This window comes from Antechinus flavipes, chromosome 3 (assembly GCF_016432865.1).
Source record: "Antechinus flavipes isolate AdamAnt ecotype Samford, QLD, Australia chromosome 3, AdamAnt_v2, whole genome shotgun sequence".
NCBI classification, from domain to species: domain Eukaryota; kingdom Metazoa; phylum Chordata; class Mammalia; order Dasyuromorphia; family Dasyuridae; genus Antechinus; species Antechinus flavipes.
The window spans coordinates 182,683,969-182,704,792 of record NC_067400.1 but is presented as its reverse complement, the minus strand read 5'-3'; the positions used below and the strand labels follow the sequence as shown (position 1 = coordinate 182,704,792).

General features: G+C 34.4%; 1 protein-coding gene across 1 annotated transcript in view; it reads left to right on the top strand.

Annotated features, from left to right (window-relative positions):
- The window catches only part of SLC9A4 (solute carrier family 9 member A4), an 89,839-nt gene that overhangs the window by 3,683 nt on the left and 65,332 nt on the right, over window positions 1-20,824 (top strand). Inside the window, exon 2 of the mRNA XM_051984327.1 lies at window positions 18,733-19,196. Coding sequence (XP_051840287.1) covers window positions 18,733-19,196 — 464 coding nt within the window. The remainder of the gene's footprint in view (window positions 1-18,732; window positions 19,197-20,824) is intronic.

Below are 20,824 nucleotides of genomic sequence, written 5' to 3'. Positions count from 1 at the left end.
CATCGTGTTTAGCAATAAGAAAAGTAAATGTTTAGCAACAAGAAAATAAAAACAAAAAAACTTAGAGGAATTAGAATAGACATTGAGGAAATAAAACTATCACTCTTTGCAGATGATATGATGATTTACTTAGAGAACCCTAGCAAATCATCCACAATTTTACTGGAAATAATTCACAGCTTTAGCAAAATTGCAGGATATAAAATAAAACCACACAAATTATCAGCATTTCCATATATTACTGACAAAGCCCATCTGCAAGAGAAATTCCATTTAAAATTACAGTAGATCAAAAAAAAAATACTTGGGGGTCAATCTGCCAAGATAAATCCAAGAACTATATGAACATAACTTACAAAATACTTCTCACACAAATAAAATCATATCTAAACAATTGGAAAAATGTAAATTGTTCATGGTTAGGCTGAGCTAATAAAAATGACAATTCTGCCTAAATTGGTCTTCTTATTCAGTACCATACCAATCAAACTGCTGAAACATTATTTTATAGAACTGGAAAAATAACAATAACAACAAAATTCATCTGAAAAAACAAAAGGTCAAGAAAATTAAGGATGGTGGTTTAGCAGTACCAAACCTAAAACTATATTATAAAGCAGCAATCATCAAAACCTTTTGGTACAGGCTAAAAAATAGAGGGGTGGGTCAGTGAAATAGATTAGATATACATGTCACAATAAGCAAGGTCTTTAGCAACCCAGTATTTGATAAACTCCCAAACTTCAACTTCAGGAATAAGAACTCACTATTTGACAAAAATTGCTGGGAAAACTGGAAAATAATTTGCTAGAAACTCAGCATAGACGTACTTCTCACACCCCAATACTAAAATAAGGTAAAAATGGATACATGATTTGGAGATAAAGGATGATACCATAAACAAATTAGGAGAACAAGGAATAATTTACCTATTAGATCTTTGGAGAAGGAAGGAATTTATGACCAAAGAAGAACTAGAGAATATTATAAAAAGCAAAATGGACAACTTTGATTACATTAAATTAAAAAGTTTTTGCACAAACAAAATCAAGAGAAACAAGACTAAAATGAAAGTACAAAGCTGGGGAAAAAATCTTTACAGCCAGTATTTCTGATAAAGGTCTCATTTCTAAACTATATAAAGAACTGTGTCAAACTTATAAGAATATACATCATTCCCCAACTAATAAAAAGTCAAAGGATATGAACAGACAATTTTCAGATGATGAAATTAAAGCCATTTATAGTCATATGAAAAAATGCCCTAAATCACTACTAATTAGAGAAATGCAAATTAAAATAGCTCTGAGGTACCACTTCACACCTCTCAGATTGGCTAATATGACAGAAAAGAATAATGATAAATGTTGGAGGGGATATGGGAAAACTGGTACACTAATACATTGTTGCTGGAGTTGTGAAATGATCCAATTATTTTGGAAAGCAATCTGGAACTATGCTCAAAGGGCTAAAACTGTATATACCCTTTGACCTAGCAGTGCCATTATTGGTCCATATCCCAAGGAAATTATAAAGGAAGGAAAAATGTGCAAAAATGTCTGTAGCAGTTCTTTTTGTGGTAGCAAAGCATTGGGAAAGGAGTGAATGTCCATCAACTGAGGAATGGTTGAAAAAGCTGGGGTATATGAAGGGAATGGAATATTATTGTTCTATAAAAAATGATAAACAAGCTGATTAGAGAAAGGCCTGGAAAGATTTACATGAATTGATGCTGAGCGAAACAAGCAGAACCAGGAATATATTATATACAATAACAATAAGAATGTGCGATGATCAACCATGAAAGACTTGGTTCTTCTCAATAGTTCAGTGATACAAAGCAATCCCAATAAACAGAAAATGCCATCTGTAACCAGAGACAGAACTAAGGAGACTGAATGTAAATCAACTCATGCTATATGTTCACTTCTTTTTTCTGGTTTTTTTTTTTCCTTTCCTGTGGTTTTTCCCATTTTCTTTGATTTTTCTCTCCAACATAATTCATAAAACAATGTACATTAAAAACAATTAAACTAAAAGAAAAAGAATTAAAGGAACCCAGATTAAAGGTGGCATGAATAAGAAAAAAAAATCTGACAGGTGATTTTTAAAGCCTAGTAAAGATCATTACTTATGATCTAATCACCTTTTTACCCAGCATCTAATTGGGAATATGTATAAATTTACATATTCTGCTGAAAAAAATCAGAAATATATTTTAAGAAATGTCAGGACAGAAACTTTGTACTTCATCATGGTCATACCTTAATTTGATCTGTAATTTGTAGTTCTGAGAAATGATGTGAATATTAATTACAACAAGTATATATGAACAGAATAGCAAATTGTTGATTAAGCTTCCTTAATTTTCATTGTTAATTTTGTTATATATCAATAATATAAATTCATTGGATTTCAAAGCTAAATGAGCTGTAAGATAAAGTTCAAGTCCTCCCTTGTACACTAACCTTTTTCAGCCTCAGTTTCTTTATCTATAAAATGAGATTTGTAATATTTACCTTCTAGGATGTGGTAAGGATCAAAATAATATAATATGTGCAAGTCACCTTGCAAACCTTAAAGCACTATATAAATGCCAATTATTATTTCTTCATTATTACTATCTCAATCCAAAGGAATTAAAGGAAGTTTACCCCTAGCCATGACACTTTATAAAACAAGTGAATTATTAATTAGCTTTGCTTTTTGAATTTCAATCTAAATCCTTCATGTCTGTTACATCTGAATATTTGTTGTTCAATCAATCAGTTGTCTGACTCTTTCAAACCCCATTTGGGAGTTTCTGAGCAGAGATTCTAGAATGGCTTACCATTTCCTTCTTCATCTCATTTGACAGATGAGGAAACTGAGGCAGAGTTAAGTGACTTGCCCAAGTCACACATCTCTGAGTGTCTAAGGACAGATCTGAACTAAGGAAGATAAATCTTCCTGATTCCTGCTCCTTCACTCTATCCACTGTGCTCCAGCTACTCCATAGCTTAATATTCTAGAATTATAAACATATCTGTTGAATCATTGGGCTAAATTAAAGATCCTCCAATAGAAAGAATGGGAGCTTTGGAGTAGACAAATGTAAATTCAATTCCTGATTGTAACACTTTCTAGTTATGTGATGGTGCATAAGTCATTTAGCTTCTCTGAAGTGAAGGGGCTTTGCTTCATAATCTCTAAAATGAGCATGACAATAACACTTCCACTATATTAAGATGTGGTATTTTATAACACTTTAAGAAACATGAAAGGCTCTTTTCTTACCTTGTTAGATTACATTATTTGTGCTTATTGAAATATTTACTTTCCTGGCATTTATAACTAGACTGTATACTGTGACTGGAATCTGTCTCTCCTTCCTTTCCTCCTCCTTCCCCCATCCTATCTCCGATCTAGGATTTGAAGGGCAGTAACTCACAATATGTTCATTATGTTTTTAGATTGAATTCCCTTTTTTTTTTCTTCCGCAGCTTCCTCCCCCACTTTTTTTAATGTCACAAATTAATTACAGGAAAAATCTGGAGTGTAAAATTCCTCATTTAAATTTTACCAAGAAAAGCAAATGAAAGGAAGCCAGATGTTTAATTTAATCACCCATGTCACGTTGTTGCAGCTCACTGATGGTTGCCCAGTACCTCTTTAGATTTATACAGTTCTGATGCTTGACTATTGAGCAAAAGCTCATTAGCTCATAGAAACGCTAGATCTACAAAAAATGTTTAGTCAGTTTGGACACACGACACAAAGGTCTAACCGCCACAAAAGTGTGCCTTAAGGGATAGTTTTAAAATGGGAAGTAATTTAATGTCTTTTCCCTGTGGTGATATATAGCAGATGGTATTATATGGCATATCAACAACTTGTGTGTTTGTTTTTCCAGGGATCCATTAATAATTTTGTAACTATGCTACAGATTTATCTTCCATACAGGAGAATTTAGCATACAATGGATTTACTTTGGACTTTATACAGACATCTTTATTACTGGAAGAGGAAGTGAATTTAGGTAAAACAAATAATGGCATTATGGGAACAAGAAAACCATATTGAATACAGACAAGATAGCACTGGAAGAAGGTGAAGATGTGCATGTGTGCAAGTGTGTGTGTGTATGTGTGTGTGTGTGTATGAGCACATGCATGTGCATGTTTGTGAAAGTAGGGAGGAATGAATCTTTCAATCAGTCAGTCAATAGTTATTTATTATTTGCTATGTACCATGTAATGTATTGGATACAGGTTACAAGGGGAAAAAAAATGAGAGTTTTAATCTTTAGGGAGCTTACATTCAGACATTATACAAACATTTACAGACTAATGGAAAAATGGAAATGATGATGATAGTTAGGTCAAGGAGGGATACATACAGTTTCAAGCTTTAGAATTAGATTTTAGGGGCCATCTAATCCAATTATTTTTTGATAAATTCATTGATCTTCCTATTGTTATAGTGGAGATACCATTAGCAAGGGTCCTTAACTTTTTGTGTTTTGCAGATCTTTTTGGTTATCTGGTGAGACCTATAGATCTTTTCTCAGAAAGATGTTCTTAAAGGCATTAAAATAAAAGACATGGGATTACAAAGGAAACCAATTATATTGAAATATAGTTATAAAAATATATTTATTTTAAAACATGAGTTATTGGACCTTTCTTTAAAACATGAGTTAATGAACCTTTTTTTAAGATATTGTTAAGAACCTTTAAGAATCTTTTTTTTAAGATATGGATTGAACTAGATGACCACTGAGAGAGATCTTTTCTGACCCTCAAATTATATAATTCTGTGATTTCTTTCTCACTTTCTATAAATATCTGGGGCCATCTTTGATCGCTAAGGACAAGTCTGACTAGATGTCTTGACTTGAAACCTACAATATAGGCCTTATGAATATGTAGAATAGATTGATCTCTAACATCTATAAAATCTCTTATAGCTTTAGGAATTATGAAAATTTGAAACTAAATTCAAAATGGTTAAAGTTCTAATGTTTCTCAATCTTGTTAAAAGTTTGGGGAAAGTGGCTAAGTAGATCTGATTTTGTAATTGTAAATATTTTGTTATTACTTACCTTGTAATTGAGCTTAAAAATTCCACTTCTATCTCACTCACATCACAGACCTCCCCACAAAATAGACCAGTAATAAGCTGTCTGTCCAACCATAATCCCTAATCAAGCCCTTGCACATAAGATAACAGGAAGGGAAGAGAATAAAAATTTGTTACTATATGGCAAGCACTCTACAAATATTATCTTTTTTCATCCTCATATCAATCCTGTGATAAAGATGCTATTATTATCCCTATTTTGAAGTTGAGGAAACTGAGCAAACAAAGGTTTGGTTATTATTGTTTGGTCATTTTCATTTGTGTTCAACTTTTCATGACCCCATCTTGGGGTTTTCTTGGCAAGGATACTGAGATGCTGTTCTCTTCTCCAGCTCATTTTACAGGTTAGGAACAGAGGCAAGCAGGAATAAGTGACTTGTCCAGGATCATACTGCTAGTAAGAGTCTGAGCTTAGATTCACACTGAAGAAAAAAGTCTTCCTAGCTAGTCATTAGACCACCTAGTTCCTCAACTGTAGAGGATGAAACAGAGGATGAAGATAACTCCTGAACAATCCGTGATATATTCTATAGTCCTATAGAGCAAGCTAGAACTTGTCACTCTTTCATTTGAGAATAGGTGAAATGCTTAGGGGTAAGAATTAATTATTAAGGTTTTAGCTTATCTTTCACATTCAATCTCTCATTGTCACCATCTTCCCTTCCTATGCCAGTGTTCTCATTCACCTTCAATCTCATGTCTCCATTTCACTTTCAGATATCTTGTACTGGATTCCAATAGAAATCTTAAATTCAATATGTACAAAACAAAATTCATTATCTTTTCCTTAAATTCTTCTCCTCTCCTACCTTTGGTATTATTATACAGGTCAATATTTTCTTTCCAGTCCCCTAAGGCATTTAATCTAGGAATTATTGTGAACTCCTCATCATCCCTTACTCACTATATAAAAACTGTTGCTAAGGCTTGCTTATTTCACCTTTATAATATCTCCCATTTCTTCTCTGAAATGGCTATTACTAAAGTGCAGTTTCTTATCACCTCATGCCTTGATTACTGCATTCTCCATTCAGCCACTAAAATGCTTTTCCTAAAACATTATTATGTCAACACCCCTCCCCCACCCTCATAAACTGCTTCCTTTTGTCTCCAGGAGCAAATATAAAATTTGTCATTGTCTCTGTTTGTCATTCAAATGCCCTTTATTACCTATCTTCTCTTTCTTTTCTGGTTTTTTTACACCTTACTCCCTGACATGTAGTCTTAACATCCAGGAGCCACAACCTTCTACCTATTCCACAAACAAAATATCTCTCTACTCCAGGCATTTTTTTTCTGGCCATGCCATGTATTTGGATCAATCTCCCTCCTTACCTCCTTAACATTTCTAGCTTTAAGTTCAACTAAAGTCCCAACTTCTATAGGAAATCTGCCCTAACCCCTTTTAATTCTAATGCTTCCTTCTGTTAATTATTTCCTATTTATTCTACATATAGTTTGCCTTATATATATTTTTGTTTGCATGTTGTCTCTCTCATTATATTATAAACTCTTTGAGGGTAGGGACTGGGTTGTTTTTTATTTGGTTTTTTGTTTGTTTGTTTGTTTGTTTGTTTTTGGCTTCTTTTTGTATACCTAGTGTTTAGCACAGTGTTTGGCACAGAACGGATACTTAATGAACGTTTATTGAATTGAACTGAGAGCAGAATTTGTTTTTCATTTTCTTTTTATCCTCAGACCTGTTAAAACTATATTGTACATTAGACTAGAATTATACTGCATGCTATTATTTAACTTTTGCTATATGTATATTTGGTTTCTAAGCTTTTTAAAATTAGGGAGTTTTTAAAAAACCTTTTTGTATCTTCCATAAGTCTATTCCACTGCCATATAAATAACAAATGCTTAACAACAAAAACTTGTTAAATGAATCACACACACAAAAAGAAAAATCCCTCACAGATTATTATCTTGTCATTCATTTCTTTTTAAATACTGAATGTAGAGATAAAGATATCAACAAAAAATGCTGATTTTTTTGAATTTTCTATCTGTTTTAAATTCTAGAAGAAATACATAATACTACATAGTATCTGTTTCACAAATAAGATAAACCAAGGTTGAAAGGTTGCACTTCAAATTCTTTGGAAATACAAATTCAATATGATTCAATGGAATGACAAGGCAATCAGTAAAACTAATTCAATCTTGGGTAACATTCAAATAAACATAGTGTCCAAAATGAGAGGATGATAATCTTGCTGTACTCTTATGAACCAAAGGTACATTTGAGAAAATTTCTCTCTCCCTCTCCATCTTCCTCACCCTCTTCTTCTGTTTCTCCCTCTGTCTCTCTTGTAACACAGCCCCCTCTGTGTAAACCAGGTACTGAGTAAACTTATATCTTTCAAATTCTTGAGAGTTAAGAAAAGAGTTCAGAGAAATTTAACAAGACTTGTTGAAACTGATGCAGAATTTGTAAGAACTGGAAGAAGAAAGTATATAATAACAACAAAGTAAATTCAACTTTGAAAGACAAAAAAATCTGATCAAATCAACACAATAGCCAACTACAATTCCATATATCATAATGAAACATATTATCACCTCATAACAAGAGAGGTGATGGAATCAGGGTGCAGATATACATACATACATACATATATATATGTATATTTATATATATATGGTTCCTGTTCACCTTCTCCATTCTGCTCATTAAAACAAAAAGAAAAAAAATCCTTGTAACAATTATGCATAATCAAGCAAAACAAATTCCTGCATTGGTCATGTCATATATATACACAAATATATATCACAAGTCTCTTGATACAAATTCTTCCATAGGGCATGTCATACACACATATCATATATGGGTCTATATATGCAAATTCCTGTATAGGTCATGTCATATATATATATACACACACATGCATAGTATATATTGGCCTATTTTCATTTATATAGGCATTTATATTGGACATGACCAATGAAAGAATTTATTTTCTTGATTATGCATGTTTGTTACAGGTTTTTGTTTTTTTTTCTCTTTCTGTTTCAGTGAGGGCAGCAGAGGAAGTAAGGGAAAGAAGGTGAATTTTCATTAATTGAAAAATAAAATTTAAAAAATTGATTGTAATTTTTTTCAAAAAGGAGAAAATAAAAACAGTGATGTATATATTGGAAATTAGTCCTAAAAATGCATGTAAATCTCTGAGCTATTTAAAGGAGCCATGAATCTTCATCAAATATCTGTCCAGGGAATTTCTGTTCAGCTAAGATTTGAACTAGGTGGTATTTGAGATCCCTTTTAATTAAGATTCTTTGTCTCTGAGAACCCAACTTTTTTCTTAACTCCCCCATATACTCCCTAGCATTGAAAAGTGGCTTTCCTTGAGAATACCACATACACCTGAATCTTTCTGTGACTGCTTCTTCAAATCCCCTTCACAGAATTAGGAAAGGACAGTTAGATGGTACAGTAGATAGAGGGCCTGGCCTGAAGTCACAAAGATTCATCTTTCTGAGGTCAAATCTGGCCTCAGACATTAGCTATATAACCCTGGGCAAGTCACTTAACCCTGTTTGCTTCAGCTTCCTCATCTATCAAATGAGCTAGAGAAGGAAATGGCAAATCATTCCATTATCTTTGTCAAGAAAACCCCAAATGGGGTCATTAAGAGTCAGACAGGATTGAAAACTACTGAACAAAATTAGAAGAAAATATGGGCTTGCTCCTTGATTTCCAAAGCTTTTAGCTATTCATCTATTACTTTCCTTGGATTACCTTTCCTCCTTTGTGATCTGTTATGGCTGTATATGCTATCCTGTCCCTATCCTTGTTATTGCCTTCTACTGAGCGCTAGGTCAGAGATTCTCTTCAGATTCTCACAGTCTTGCATTGATTCTCCCTAGTACCTCTTCCCTCTTCCCCTTATCCTTCTCTTATAATCCTCTGAGTCTTAGATATTCATATCACCATTTCATCTACTGTAATAGCCACTCAAATACTTAGCCATCTTCTCACTCAGTATTTCCCCCCATTTCAGGAACACATGATCACCCATACATGGTCATAACTTAGAACTTTTGGCTGCCAAGGAACTAAGCAAGAGGCAGGTGATAACCCCGGGGGATACACTTGGCTTCAAAATCCAACTTCAGACATTTACTAGCTATGTGGCTCTGAGCAAGTCACTTGACTCCTATGTGCTTCACTTTCTTCAACTATAAAATGGGAATAATAATAGCACCTATATATTTCACCTATATAACCATAATAATAATAGCACCTATATGCTTAATAAATGCTTGCTCCCATTCTCTTCCTCCTTCCAGATAGCAAAGTTCAGAATTGTACTCTCTGATCACTGCTTCTATCTCTTTCTGCCATTTTCACTTTTAACTTGTTCTTCAAACTAATTATCACTTTTAGTCCCTTGATCCTCCTAATCCATCTCACTCTTCACCTGCCTCATAGCAAGGCCCTGACCCCATGATCTGCTACTTAGTGATTCTGGCTGCCACTCTAAAATTCTTCACTGCCAGGACCTGTTGTCATTACTGATTTGTTAATCCTCAGACGTGGATAACAGCCACTTTCTGTTTTTTCCTCTCTTATTCTAAGCATCTAGGGAAAATTAAAAAAAAAAAAAAGAAGAAATTGTTTCATTGGCTATAAATTTAGAGTATATAACCTCACTGTTGCTTAGCAATGCTTTTGTTTGCTCTTATTGGTTTTTCTTCTTATTCACTATAGTAACTATTACAAACCTTTTTCATCTCTCCTGCCTCCCAACTAAAACACCATTTCTGTATTCCAATTGACACTTTATACTCAACATATGTAAAACTGAAATTATTATTAATTTTTTCCTTCAAGTCTGTTCTTTCTTATAACTGGTCAATTCCATGTTTGAAACTTTGCTTTTGATTACACTTTTTGTCTTACTTCATGTTCCTTTCCTTTATAAATTCTTTAATGTGGTTACAGGGAGAAGCTATCTCTTCCTCATAGACAACATTCTGCTTTGCCTCTGTACTTTTCCTTATCTATTTCATCCATTTCAGGTATGTTAAACTCTTCATGACTCCATCTGGGCTTTTCTTGATAGAGATATTGGAGTGGTTTGTCATTTTCTTCTTCAGATAATTTTAAAAATGAAGAAACTAAGGCAAACAAAGTTAAATGGTTTGCCAAGGGTCATAGGGCTAATACTTATCTGAGATTGTGATGAAAATGAAATATTCCTGATTCTGCCCCATGTTCTATCCCTTGTGCTATCTAGTTGTTCCTCCTCAAATTATCTGAAGTATATATCCCTCTTCCTAAAGACCCCTTTCCTGACCCTATGACCCACCCAGTTATTATTATCCCATTCTCCTCTTCTCTAAATCAGTTGATATTAATTTATCTGTTTACACATATTCCTCCAGTACTATGTAAGTTCTTTGATGACATAGATTGCTTTCATTTTTACCTTTGTATTTCACAATCTAGTATACTCTAAACAATAAATATGTACTGAATTGAATTGACATTATCTTTGACTGATATCTGAAGGAGAGAATACTGAGAATGGTGAGAGGAATGGGAACCTTATAAGGAATATTTGAAGAAATTTGGAATAGTTATTCTGGAGAAAAGAAAATATAAGGAAGGATGATAGTTTACTTCAGATACTTGTAGGGCTATCCTGTAGAATTCCACAAGAGAAATTTAAGAAATATAAAAAAGAGACTTTATAAATTTGAAAAATAGAATAGCTTTCTTATGAGAGAATGAATTTCATGATGCTGAATGTTTGATTAAACACATGTAATCCATGTTTTAGAGGATATTGTCAAGAAGATTCATGCTTCAAATCATGCTAAAGGTCTGAAATTTTCTTTCAATAATAATTTTTTGATTTTATATTTAATCAATTACCAAGTTATCAATTCTACTTTTCAAATGTGTCCTCTTTTCAATTACTACTGTGATTACTAGGATTACATTTTAGTAATGAATCCCTTTAGATTGAATTTAATTCAAATGACCTCTTCCCATGGAATTCCAACTGATTCTTAAGAGCCCATATTTAGTAAGTCTTCTTTGATAGGAAGAAGAAAAGACTGGGAACAATGGCATTAGTGGAAGACAGCCTTTTCCCCAACTTAGACATCACATGAGTACTTTATTTATACCTCTTTCATTATTTAGTTTTATGCTATATTCTTTTAGGGGAATGAGAGATCCAGGAGAATAGTGTTTAGGTTTTATTTTTATATATAATATATGTTATTATATATAACATAATATTATTAATACATAATATAACAATATAATAATAATATATATCTTTCCCAATCACCTATCACAAGGCTATGCACCCACTAGATGCCTAATAAACATTAAATCATTGAATTGAATTAAAGTTAACTTCTAGATCTCTGAGTAAGCTTTTATTATCCCTAACATCTGGTTTCAAGCTCATGCTTAATTTAAGTCCAATTGAAACTTTATTTCCTATTCTCTTTCTTTTCTTTTCCTTGTCTATAAGCATTTTCATTGCTTTCAGATCAGGAAGGGACCTTAAAAATAAATAATTCTAACATCCTTATTTTGCAGATGTGAAAACTAAAGCACTCAAAGGTTTTGTTTTGCTTAAGGTCACACAGCTTTCAAAAATGATGGAGCTGGTTTGTGAATTTCATTTCTCTGAAGCAAATAGAATGCAAATTTCTTAGATTCAGGTTTTGTTTTTTTTGTTTGTTTCTATATTCCCAGTAACTATGGTAGCACAATGTGATGCTTAACCATTGATTATTGAATTGAATCAACTTGACTTCAGATTCAGAACTCTATTCATATGCCATGCTGCAATCCTTGTTGAATTGAAGGTGAGAAAATACAAGAAAGAATTTTAGATATTTAGAAATTTGTTCAATTTTCTCCTAATAACAGTTTTACTGAGGATTCATATGATTTGAGAGAAACTTCAGAAGCCATCCAATTCCATTTAAATATGAACATGAGACCTTTTCACAACATTACCTTAAAGACCTCCAATGAGGAAAAATTCATTATTTCCTGAGTTCATCTGTTTCATTTTTCTATAATTCTACTTGTTAGGATAGTCCTTCTTATAATGGAGCCCAGATATATGTTTCTGCAATTTTTCCACATTGTTCTCATTTTCCCCTCAGAAGCATGTGATAGCTCTTCAGACAATTGAAGGCAGTTATCATGCCTTTTTCTTATCTTCAAAATAAGCATCTTCAGTCTCTAAAATAGATTTTGGAATAACATTGTGGTCATTCTCTTCTAGACATGTATGAACACATAAATGTGATGTCTAAAACGTAATCCAATACTCTAACTATGATCTGATTAGGTCAAAAAAGCATTGCCCATATAAATGATCAAGGGATACAGTTTTTCAATGAAGAAGTCAAAACAATTTTTAGTATTATGAAAAAATGCTCTAAATCATTATAGATTAGACAAAAGCAAATAAAAACAACCTAGACTATTATTTTATACTCATCACACTGGCTAAAAATAATTGAATAGGAAAATGACAAATATTGGAGAGGATGTGGAAAAATTGGGACACTAATTCATCATTGGTGAAATTGTGAACTGATCCATTTTGGAAAGCAATCTGTAATTATGTCTATATGTTCTAAAATATTCACAGCAGCTTTCTTTGTGATGACAAAAAACTGTAAATTGTGGAAACATCCATCAACTAGGGATAGCTAAACAAGTTGTGATATGTGATCATTTTGGAATATTACTGTATTATAAGAAATGATGAACTTGATGATTGTAGAAAAGTATCAAAAGACTTGCCCAAAAAATTAAGAGCAAAATGATCAGAATCAAGAGAATGTTTATTTATAGAGTAACAACAATATTGTTTTAAGGACAACTTTGAATGATAAAGTCATTTTGACTGTTATAAGTACACAAATTAACTATAAAGTACCTAATAAATAGTATGCATAGAATGATTTTACATATAGATATATATTTGTGTTTACTGGTAGCCATGGCGGGGGGGGGGGGGGGGGGGGAAGGGGAGGGAAGAGAAGAATAAAAGGAAAAAAAAAAAAGAAATGATAGCTTTTGTAATGCTGGAGAAACTGAGGCAGGAGAGAGATTAGAGAGTTTTAAATATGTTATTAATGGGAGAGTAAAATTGACTGGACAGGACTCTTGTCTCAAATTATCCAGTCACACAGAGATAAAGATATACTGGGATCAAAGAATCCATGTTGGTCCCAAGGCTGGAGGAGACTGTCATCTCAAACAATCCAGCAGACAGCATCCAGCATACATACAGCCGCCAGCCTCCAGCAAGGAATGGAGGAACCCCAACTTCTTAAATACCTTTTCTCTAAACAAAGGAAGGGGTAAGAAGTGCAGGAAAACTTCTGTCAGGATGGGGGAGGCCACAAATCCTAAAAACCCAGAGACAGGATGTCTGAATACACAGAAGTAAAGATGTCAGTGAGGTATCTTGGAATATTTTAGTGGGATATTGTAAATTCTTGAGGACAGAAGAGTCAGGAGGTCTACTCTCTTGTTTATCTTTGCTAACAATTTATAACCCTTAGAGCAAATGGTCCTCAGTCTTAATGGCCCAGAGGGGGATTTACAACTAAGGGGATTGAGATAGAACAGTTAAGGAAACTGAGATAAGGGAAACTCATGCAGGGAAACTGAGTCAGGACAGTTAAAGAGAACTGTGGCATAACATTCCACATTCTCTCTCCTAAATATTCAAACCTTTGAATCTTAGCACCTTCCTCTAAATACCCAGGAGGTCTTAGCACCATAATTTTGACCAACCCAAAATAAAACTAGAAAAATGTAAGGATTCATTATGGCAAGAGCAAGTCTCCCTGATAACCCCAGAGTTTAACAGCTGTACAAAGGCTCCCTTGTTGCAAGCATGTCAGGTCCTCTACAGTTCTGGAGCACCATCCAAGCCAGAGAATCCAGTTTGAGATGGACAGTTAGATCTGTGGCCATTTCTGCATTTAACTAACAGCAAGGCCCAAGGGCTCAACCCACTCCAGGGGAGAAGGGTAAAGCTTGGAGTAGCTTTACCTGTCACCACCCAGAAGCTGCTGCTACTAGAATACAGACTTCTGAGCAGATTATGCACAATTAGACTATCAAGGCAGGCAAACTCCTGAACTTTTTGCCTCAGGCCAAACTTCAAGGTCCTTTGAAATGCTGAAATACTTAATGAACTGGGATTACATGAATGGAAAAACATATCAGAGACTGCCAGTCCCAAGACAGGTGACTGATTTCTAAAATTTTTCTAAAAAAATAATCCCCAAAACTGAGTCTACCAGGGCAATTCCAACAAAATAAGGGATTCCAAAGCTAAAGCTAAAGCATAATAAAAATGAAAAAATAGGACTGTTTTAAAAGACTTCCAAATTCAATCTGAACTAGTAAAATAGAGGGTGGGGCAGAAATGCCTAAGGCAAAGTGAATAGGAGCTAGGGGTCCCCATTCTTTCAGGTATTTTGAAAAAAATATACTAGTTTCCTCAATGTTCTATTTCTTCCTCCCCTTTTTTTTCCTCACGGAAAGGAATTATCAAATGACCATTCCACATTTAAATCCCAAGAGTGAATCAAAATCCCTATACATAATAGACTAGTACAGTAGCATTTCCTAAAAATCCCTCAAACATAATAGCAATAATCACAGAGTTTTTAACAAATCCCATCCCAGATCTTAAACATACAGTAATAGATGATCCAGGCAAGGTTTAACAGTCAGTCATCAACCATTCCCAAAGTCCCTCATATCAGTCCAAAGTACACTAGATGCAGGGTCCGATACATCATCTCATTTAAAACTGCTGCTTCAGGCTGAGAAGTGATAGGAGGCTTTCATTCCTTGCAGAATGGGTATGTGCCGTGGTGATAATCAAAGCTGATCAAAGCTGATCCAGGTTCCAGAAGCAAGCCAATATCTGTAATTTGACCAAAATCTAGAACAAAAACACAAATCTAACAAAGAAAGATTAGATCAGTCTCAGATAGAAAGACTCAGTTCACCAGACTGTTGCAAAATACGAGAAGGCCAAAATAAATTGTTTCCTATGTGAAGAGATGAGTTTGCAATACAGGCCAAGCAAACGGCTGCAGTCTTACAGGCTCCTGTTAATTGTCCTCTTATCATGTAGAAACCTTAAAGAAACAAAACACAAATATCCAGTAACAGACGGATGACCAGGCGAAATACTTAATTGTCCAAGCATTTAGGATACAATGATTACATATAACCAGACTGAAAACAGCAAGGCATGACATAATTGAATTGCATTAATAGTTTCTATTGACCATTGCCCTGATCATAGAGATCAGTTACACAAGGAAAAATGCAAGAACATAACTATAACATAACATAAGCAGTTAAAACTCAACTTTCAGCACATACAGAAATGATGAACTTGATGATTGTTGAAAAATATCAAAAGATTTGCCCAAAAAATGAAGAGCAAAATTATCAGAATCAAGAGAATGTTTTATAGAGTAACCCAGTTTTATTCCAATCAATCATCTCAGTAACTTTCAGAGGGTGGACCTTTAAAACTCCCAAATAGCATTAACTAACTATAAACCCAAGAAATTTTACCTCCAATAACAAATCCATTAATCAAATTTCTGATAAATCTTAAACAAAAATTTATCCTAACCTTATAGTAACAACAGAAAGAAAATTTTCTCAGTAAGTTCACAACTTAGAATAATGATCATATCTAAGAAGATGTTACATAAGTGAACATTATACATACAAATCATTTTGCTTTTAAAATACCCAATACATAGAAAAACATCCCAAATTGCATATTGTCCATAACAGAAACATTTTCAAAAGGACAAAGAAAAAAACTACTATTTTCTGAGACCCTTTAAATAACCTCAGGATGACCCAATACAATCAATTTAAACTTATACAAAAGACCCAATTCCACATAAAAGAATTCAATTTTTTTTTTTAACATAGCAATTAAACTTTTAGAAATATTCCTACCAAAGTATGGATCACATTTATGACCATATTCCTCAACCAAGAAAACCTTTGTGTATCAAGAAACAAATATTCAATCAATTAACCTAAAAGTAACTATGTCCTTTAAAGCACAATGTGCTGCACTGGCTGTAATTAGATAAGAAAAAAACGGCAGGTACATACTCAGTGGGGTGAGGGGAGGAGAGGATTCCACATGGCCACTCTTCCCCCACTCCTACCCCCTAGGAAAAAAAACTTCCCTCAAGTTTTCCACTCAATTTTCCACATGGGATCCTTTTCAAGATTTAGCCTATCAGTTTCCTAACATCAGGTTTCTTCCCAAATCCCCCATTTCCAACTTTCTCTTTCTCCCTGGCTACATACTTGAACAATCTCCTTAAAGAACTTTCCTAACAAATGCTTCTTTGGTAAAGTAGCAGAAGGTAGTGAGGGTGGGTGGCTCCCTCCCCCACTTCTTCACCTACTCCCAAAAGTCTTTCTTTCACCTTCCTAAAACCATACAAACCTCTAATTGCCCCTACAAATCAGTCCTTCCTAAATCACCTGCATTCCTCTTTCCTTTTTCCTTCAAAAACCTGTAAGATTCACACTACAGTGAATAACCCAAACCTCCACAAAACCCATACATCTCCAGCAGAGCTGGATTTAAAGTATAACATGTTAACAAATAACTCAATATATTTCAGAAGGTAACAAACTGAATCAAACTAAATACAGTTGTTTTTAAAAGTTTTTTTTTTTTTCTTTTCTTTTCTACCACATTTCTTCTAACAGCTATTAGCATCTTATCTCCAAAGCTTTTATTGCCCAGGCCAGGCTAAGCTTGAATTTTATTGCTCTTTACTCTAGTCCAAACTTTCAAATCCCTTTCAATCTATTTTTTTATTTATTTCTTTTTTTATTTCTTACCTTCTCTCCCTTTTCTCCCTTTCCTCCCACAAGACTGCTACAGTCAGTTAGAGACAGAGGGAAAGAGAAAGATTTTTCAAACTTGTTGATATTTTCTAAGCCTGCAACACAGAGGCTGAATTCTTCTCTCTTACAAGCTTGCTAACTTTTAACACAGACACACACAGACATATATGGAGCTCCATTTTACTAAGCACGTTGTTCTTAAAAATTTTCAACCAACAAAACAGACAGACAAATCACACAAAACACAGAACACACAGTTACAACATTAAACAAACATATAACATATACCCAGAGGATATTTTCCAGCATCCCAGAAAACACCCATCTCAGAACTTTTAAACCCGTCGGTATTTATTCTGAGACCACAGGTTGCTAGCAACAGACCAGACCAGAACCAGAATAAGCAGAAACAAAACCAGAACCCAAACCATATGGCACCCCAAAAAGTACCCAGACAAACTTATTCTCCCAAATGCCGAATTGATTTCGTTGTCCATTGTAAGCTGGACTGAGGCTGAAAAACTACTTCCTTTTCCTTGGAGGCTCTGGAGGTCTTTTCCCAAGGAATAGACCAAAATCCTGAGCCTTCTCAAGCCTAGGTGGATACCGAGAGGTCTCTAATCTCTAATCCAGTTCTCAGTTTCTATCATCTCTGTGGGACCTCCAAAATGTAATGGCGGAGAAACTGAGGCAGGAGAGAGATTAGAGAGTTTTTAATATTTTATTAATGGGACAGTAAAATTGACTAGACAGGACTCTTGTCTCAAATTATCCAGTTAGACAGAGATAAAGATATACTGGGACCAAGGAATCCATGTTGGTCCCAGGGCTGGAGGAGACTGTCATCTCAAAGAATCCAGAGTCCAGCATCCAGCCTCCAGCCTCTAGCCTCCAGCCTCCAGCAATGAATGAAGGAACCCCAACTTCTTAAATACCTTTTCTCTAAACAAAGGAAGGGGTAAGAAGCGCAGGAAAACTATCAGGATGGGGGAGGCCACAAATCCTAAAAACCCAGAGACAGGATGTCTGAATACACAGAAGTAAAGATATCAGTGAGGTATCTTGGAATATTTTAGAGGGATATTGTAAATTCTTGAGGACAGAAAAGAGTCAGGAGGTCTACTTTCTTGTTTATCTTTGCTAACAATTTATAACCCTTAGAGCAAATGGTCCTCAGTCTTAATGGCCCAGAGGGGGATTTACAAACTAAGGGGATTGAGATAGAACAATTAAGGAAACTGAGACAAGGGAAACTCATACAGGGAAACTGAGTCAGGATAGTTAAAGAAAACTGTGGCATAACACTTTATTATATATTTAAAAGGAATAGTAAATTGTACAAAATAAATTTGCAGTTTCACCTACAATCATCTTTTAAATTATTGTATTATTGAAATGCTTGGTTTATTCCATAAATTAAAAATAAATATGTTTTTAAAAAATCAGTTTTTCCCCTTCTCTCCACATGCCTCTTAAAAATTACTTTGTATATCTTTTACATTTATTTTTCTTTTTACATATTGTTTCCCTCTAATCAAATGTAAGCTCCTTGAGGGAAAAGATTGTTTTATTTTTGTCATTGTACACTTTAGAACCTAACACAGCGCCTGTCATATATAGGATTAGTTACTTAATTTTTATTGAATGAATGATTAGAACTTATACCTCTCTTTGTTTTCTCCTAGGTTTCCATCTCTATCACAAGCTTCCAGGTCTTATGCCAGAGAGCTGCCTCCTGATCATGGTTGGCGCCCTTGTGGGGGGTATTATCTTTGGCACTGATCACAAATCTCCACCTGTAATGGATTCAAGCATCTATTTCCTGTACCTCCTTCCACCCATTGTCCTTGAAGGGGGCTACTTCATGCCTACGCGACCCTTTTTTGAGAATATTGGTTCCATCCTATGGTGGTCGGGGATGGGAGCCCTGTTGAATGCCTTTGGCATTGGCCTCTCCCTCTACCTTATATGCCAGGTCAAGGCTTTTGGTCTCACTGATATCAACTTGCTTCAGAATCTGCTTTTTGGGAGTATGATCTCTGCAGTAGACCCTGTGGCAGTGCTGGCTGTATTTGAAGAAGCTCATGTGAATGAGCAGCTCTACATGATGATCTTTGGGGAGGCCCTGCTCAATGATGGGATAAGTGTGGTAAGTTGCAGGGGATGGGAAAATTGAGTGAGGGGGTCATAGTAATTGGGTATCCATAGGGGTAACCGAGATTGTATGCTCCTAATTGGCCATTGTGGGCAGCATGACAGATTTTAGATTCAATGGTGTGTATGATAGATTTTGGTGATTTTAATTAGTATCTGCATTACTTGCTTAATAGCTTACTAATTCTACTTGTCATTTGGTAGACTAATCACTTCTTTAAAAAAAAAATAGCAGGGACATAACAAGTAGCTCTGTAGTTAAATTCAATTTTCCACTTAGCATGCAGAAATTGTTGCTAAGGGCTCTTTTAGGCTTTCACACTGTGGAAGAAGCAATAGTTAAAGGATTTTTTTCCTCCTGTTTTATCTTTCTTGTTTCCAAAAGAATTGAATTAAATGAACATTACTTTGATGGAGACTTGGGGAATAGGGCTTTTTTAAAAAATAGTTTTTAAATCATTCCCAACTGAATGACTAACATAATAGGACAAATATAGCTTTTTATAACATATGAGCTAAGGTTGGAGAAAGAATACTAGCAAAAGATCCTGTGTTAAAATTCTGGTTTTGTTATATTTTAGTATATTTTACCAGTATGGCTTTCAGTAAGTCTCCTAAGCTCTGTGTGCCTCAGTTTATTCTATTAGATAGATCTAGATTAGATGAATTCTAAGATTCTTTCTAGCTTTAAATGCTATAATTTTTATTATTTTTATTATTATTAATAATACTTAGATAAAGAAGTTAACTCAGGCCAAGTCAAAGCAATTAATTTGTAGTCCAAATTTCACTTCGTAGTCATCTAGATAGGCCTACATTATCTACTTTGACCTGGTTATAAAACCCTTCAATAATCATGTAGCCATGGCTATAGACACTTCTTCTTTTCTGAAAAATATTTAGATAGAAATATTGCTGGCAAACATTTTGATAGCATCATTTATTTTTTGTTTTTGTAATCTCTAGTTTTTGGGTAAGAATTATATAGGATAAGATGGGATAAGGTATTATGACATGCGTTGGTGGCAGGAACAATAACTCACAGATTCACCAAAATATCTGTGATATATTTGTGTTCTTGTAACATATGCAATTTATAGTGTTCATATGCAACCACTTGAGCAGGAGCTCTTTTTCCACACATTATGTTATTATTCATTTCATCTGTTCTTAGTGGGTGACCAAGACTATTTGAGAACTCCTTTACAAGTACTTTTTTGCTCTTATATTTCTTCAGAAACTCTATTTGCCCATTGCCCACTCTTGCTTTTTGTGGCTGGTCTCAGTTATTTCACTGATAATAGATTTATTCATTATTAGGTTTAGCAGGACCTGGGAGATAGTGTGGTTCAGTGGAAAGAGTAAGACTGGGAGTCATAAATGTTGGGGATTGTATTAGATTTTTACCACTAAGGATCTGGGCACGTGATCAAAGTTCCATAGACTCTGATTTCCTTATCTGTAAAATGAGGTGGCCAAGGGATGATGGTAGATGCCTACAATTCCTGCTACTGAAGAAAATAAGGCTAGTGACTGCTTGAGTGAAGGAGGCTTGAGCTGCAATAGGATTCAATCTGATTAGATATACAAACTGGTAAATGCCTGACACTAGTATTGTCAGTC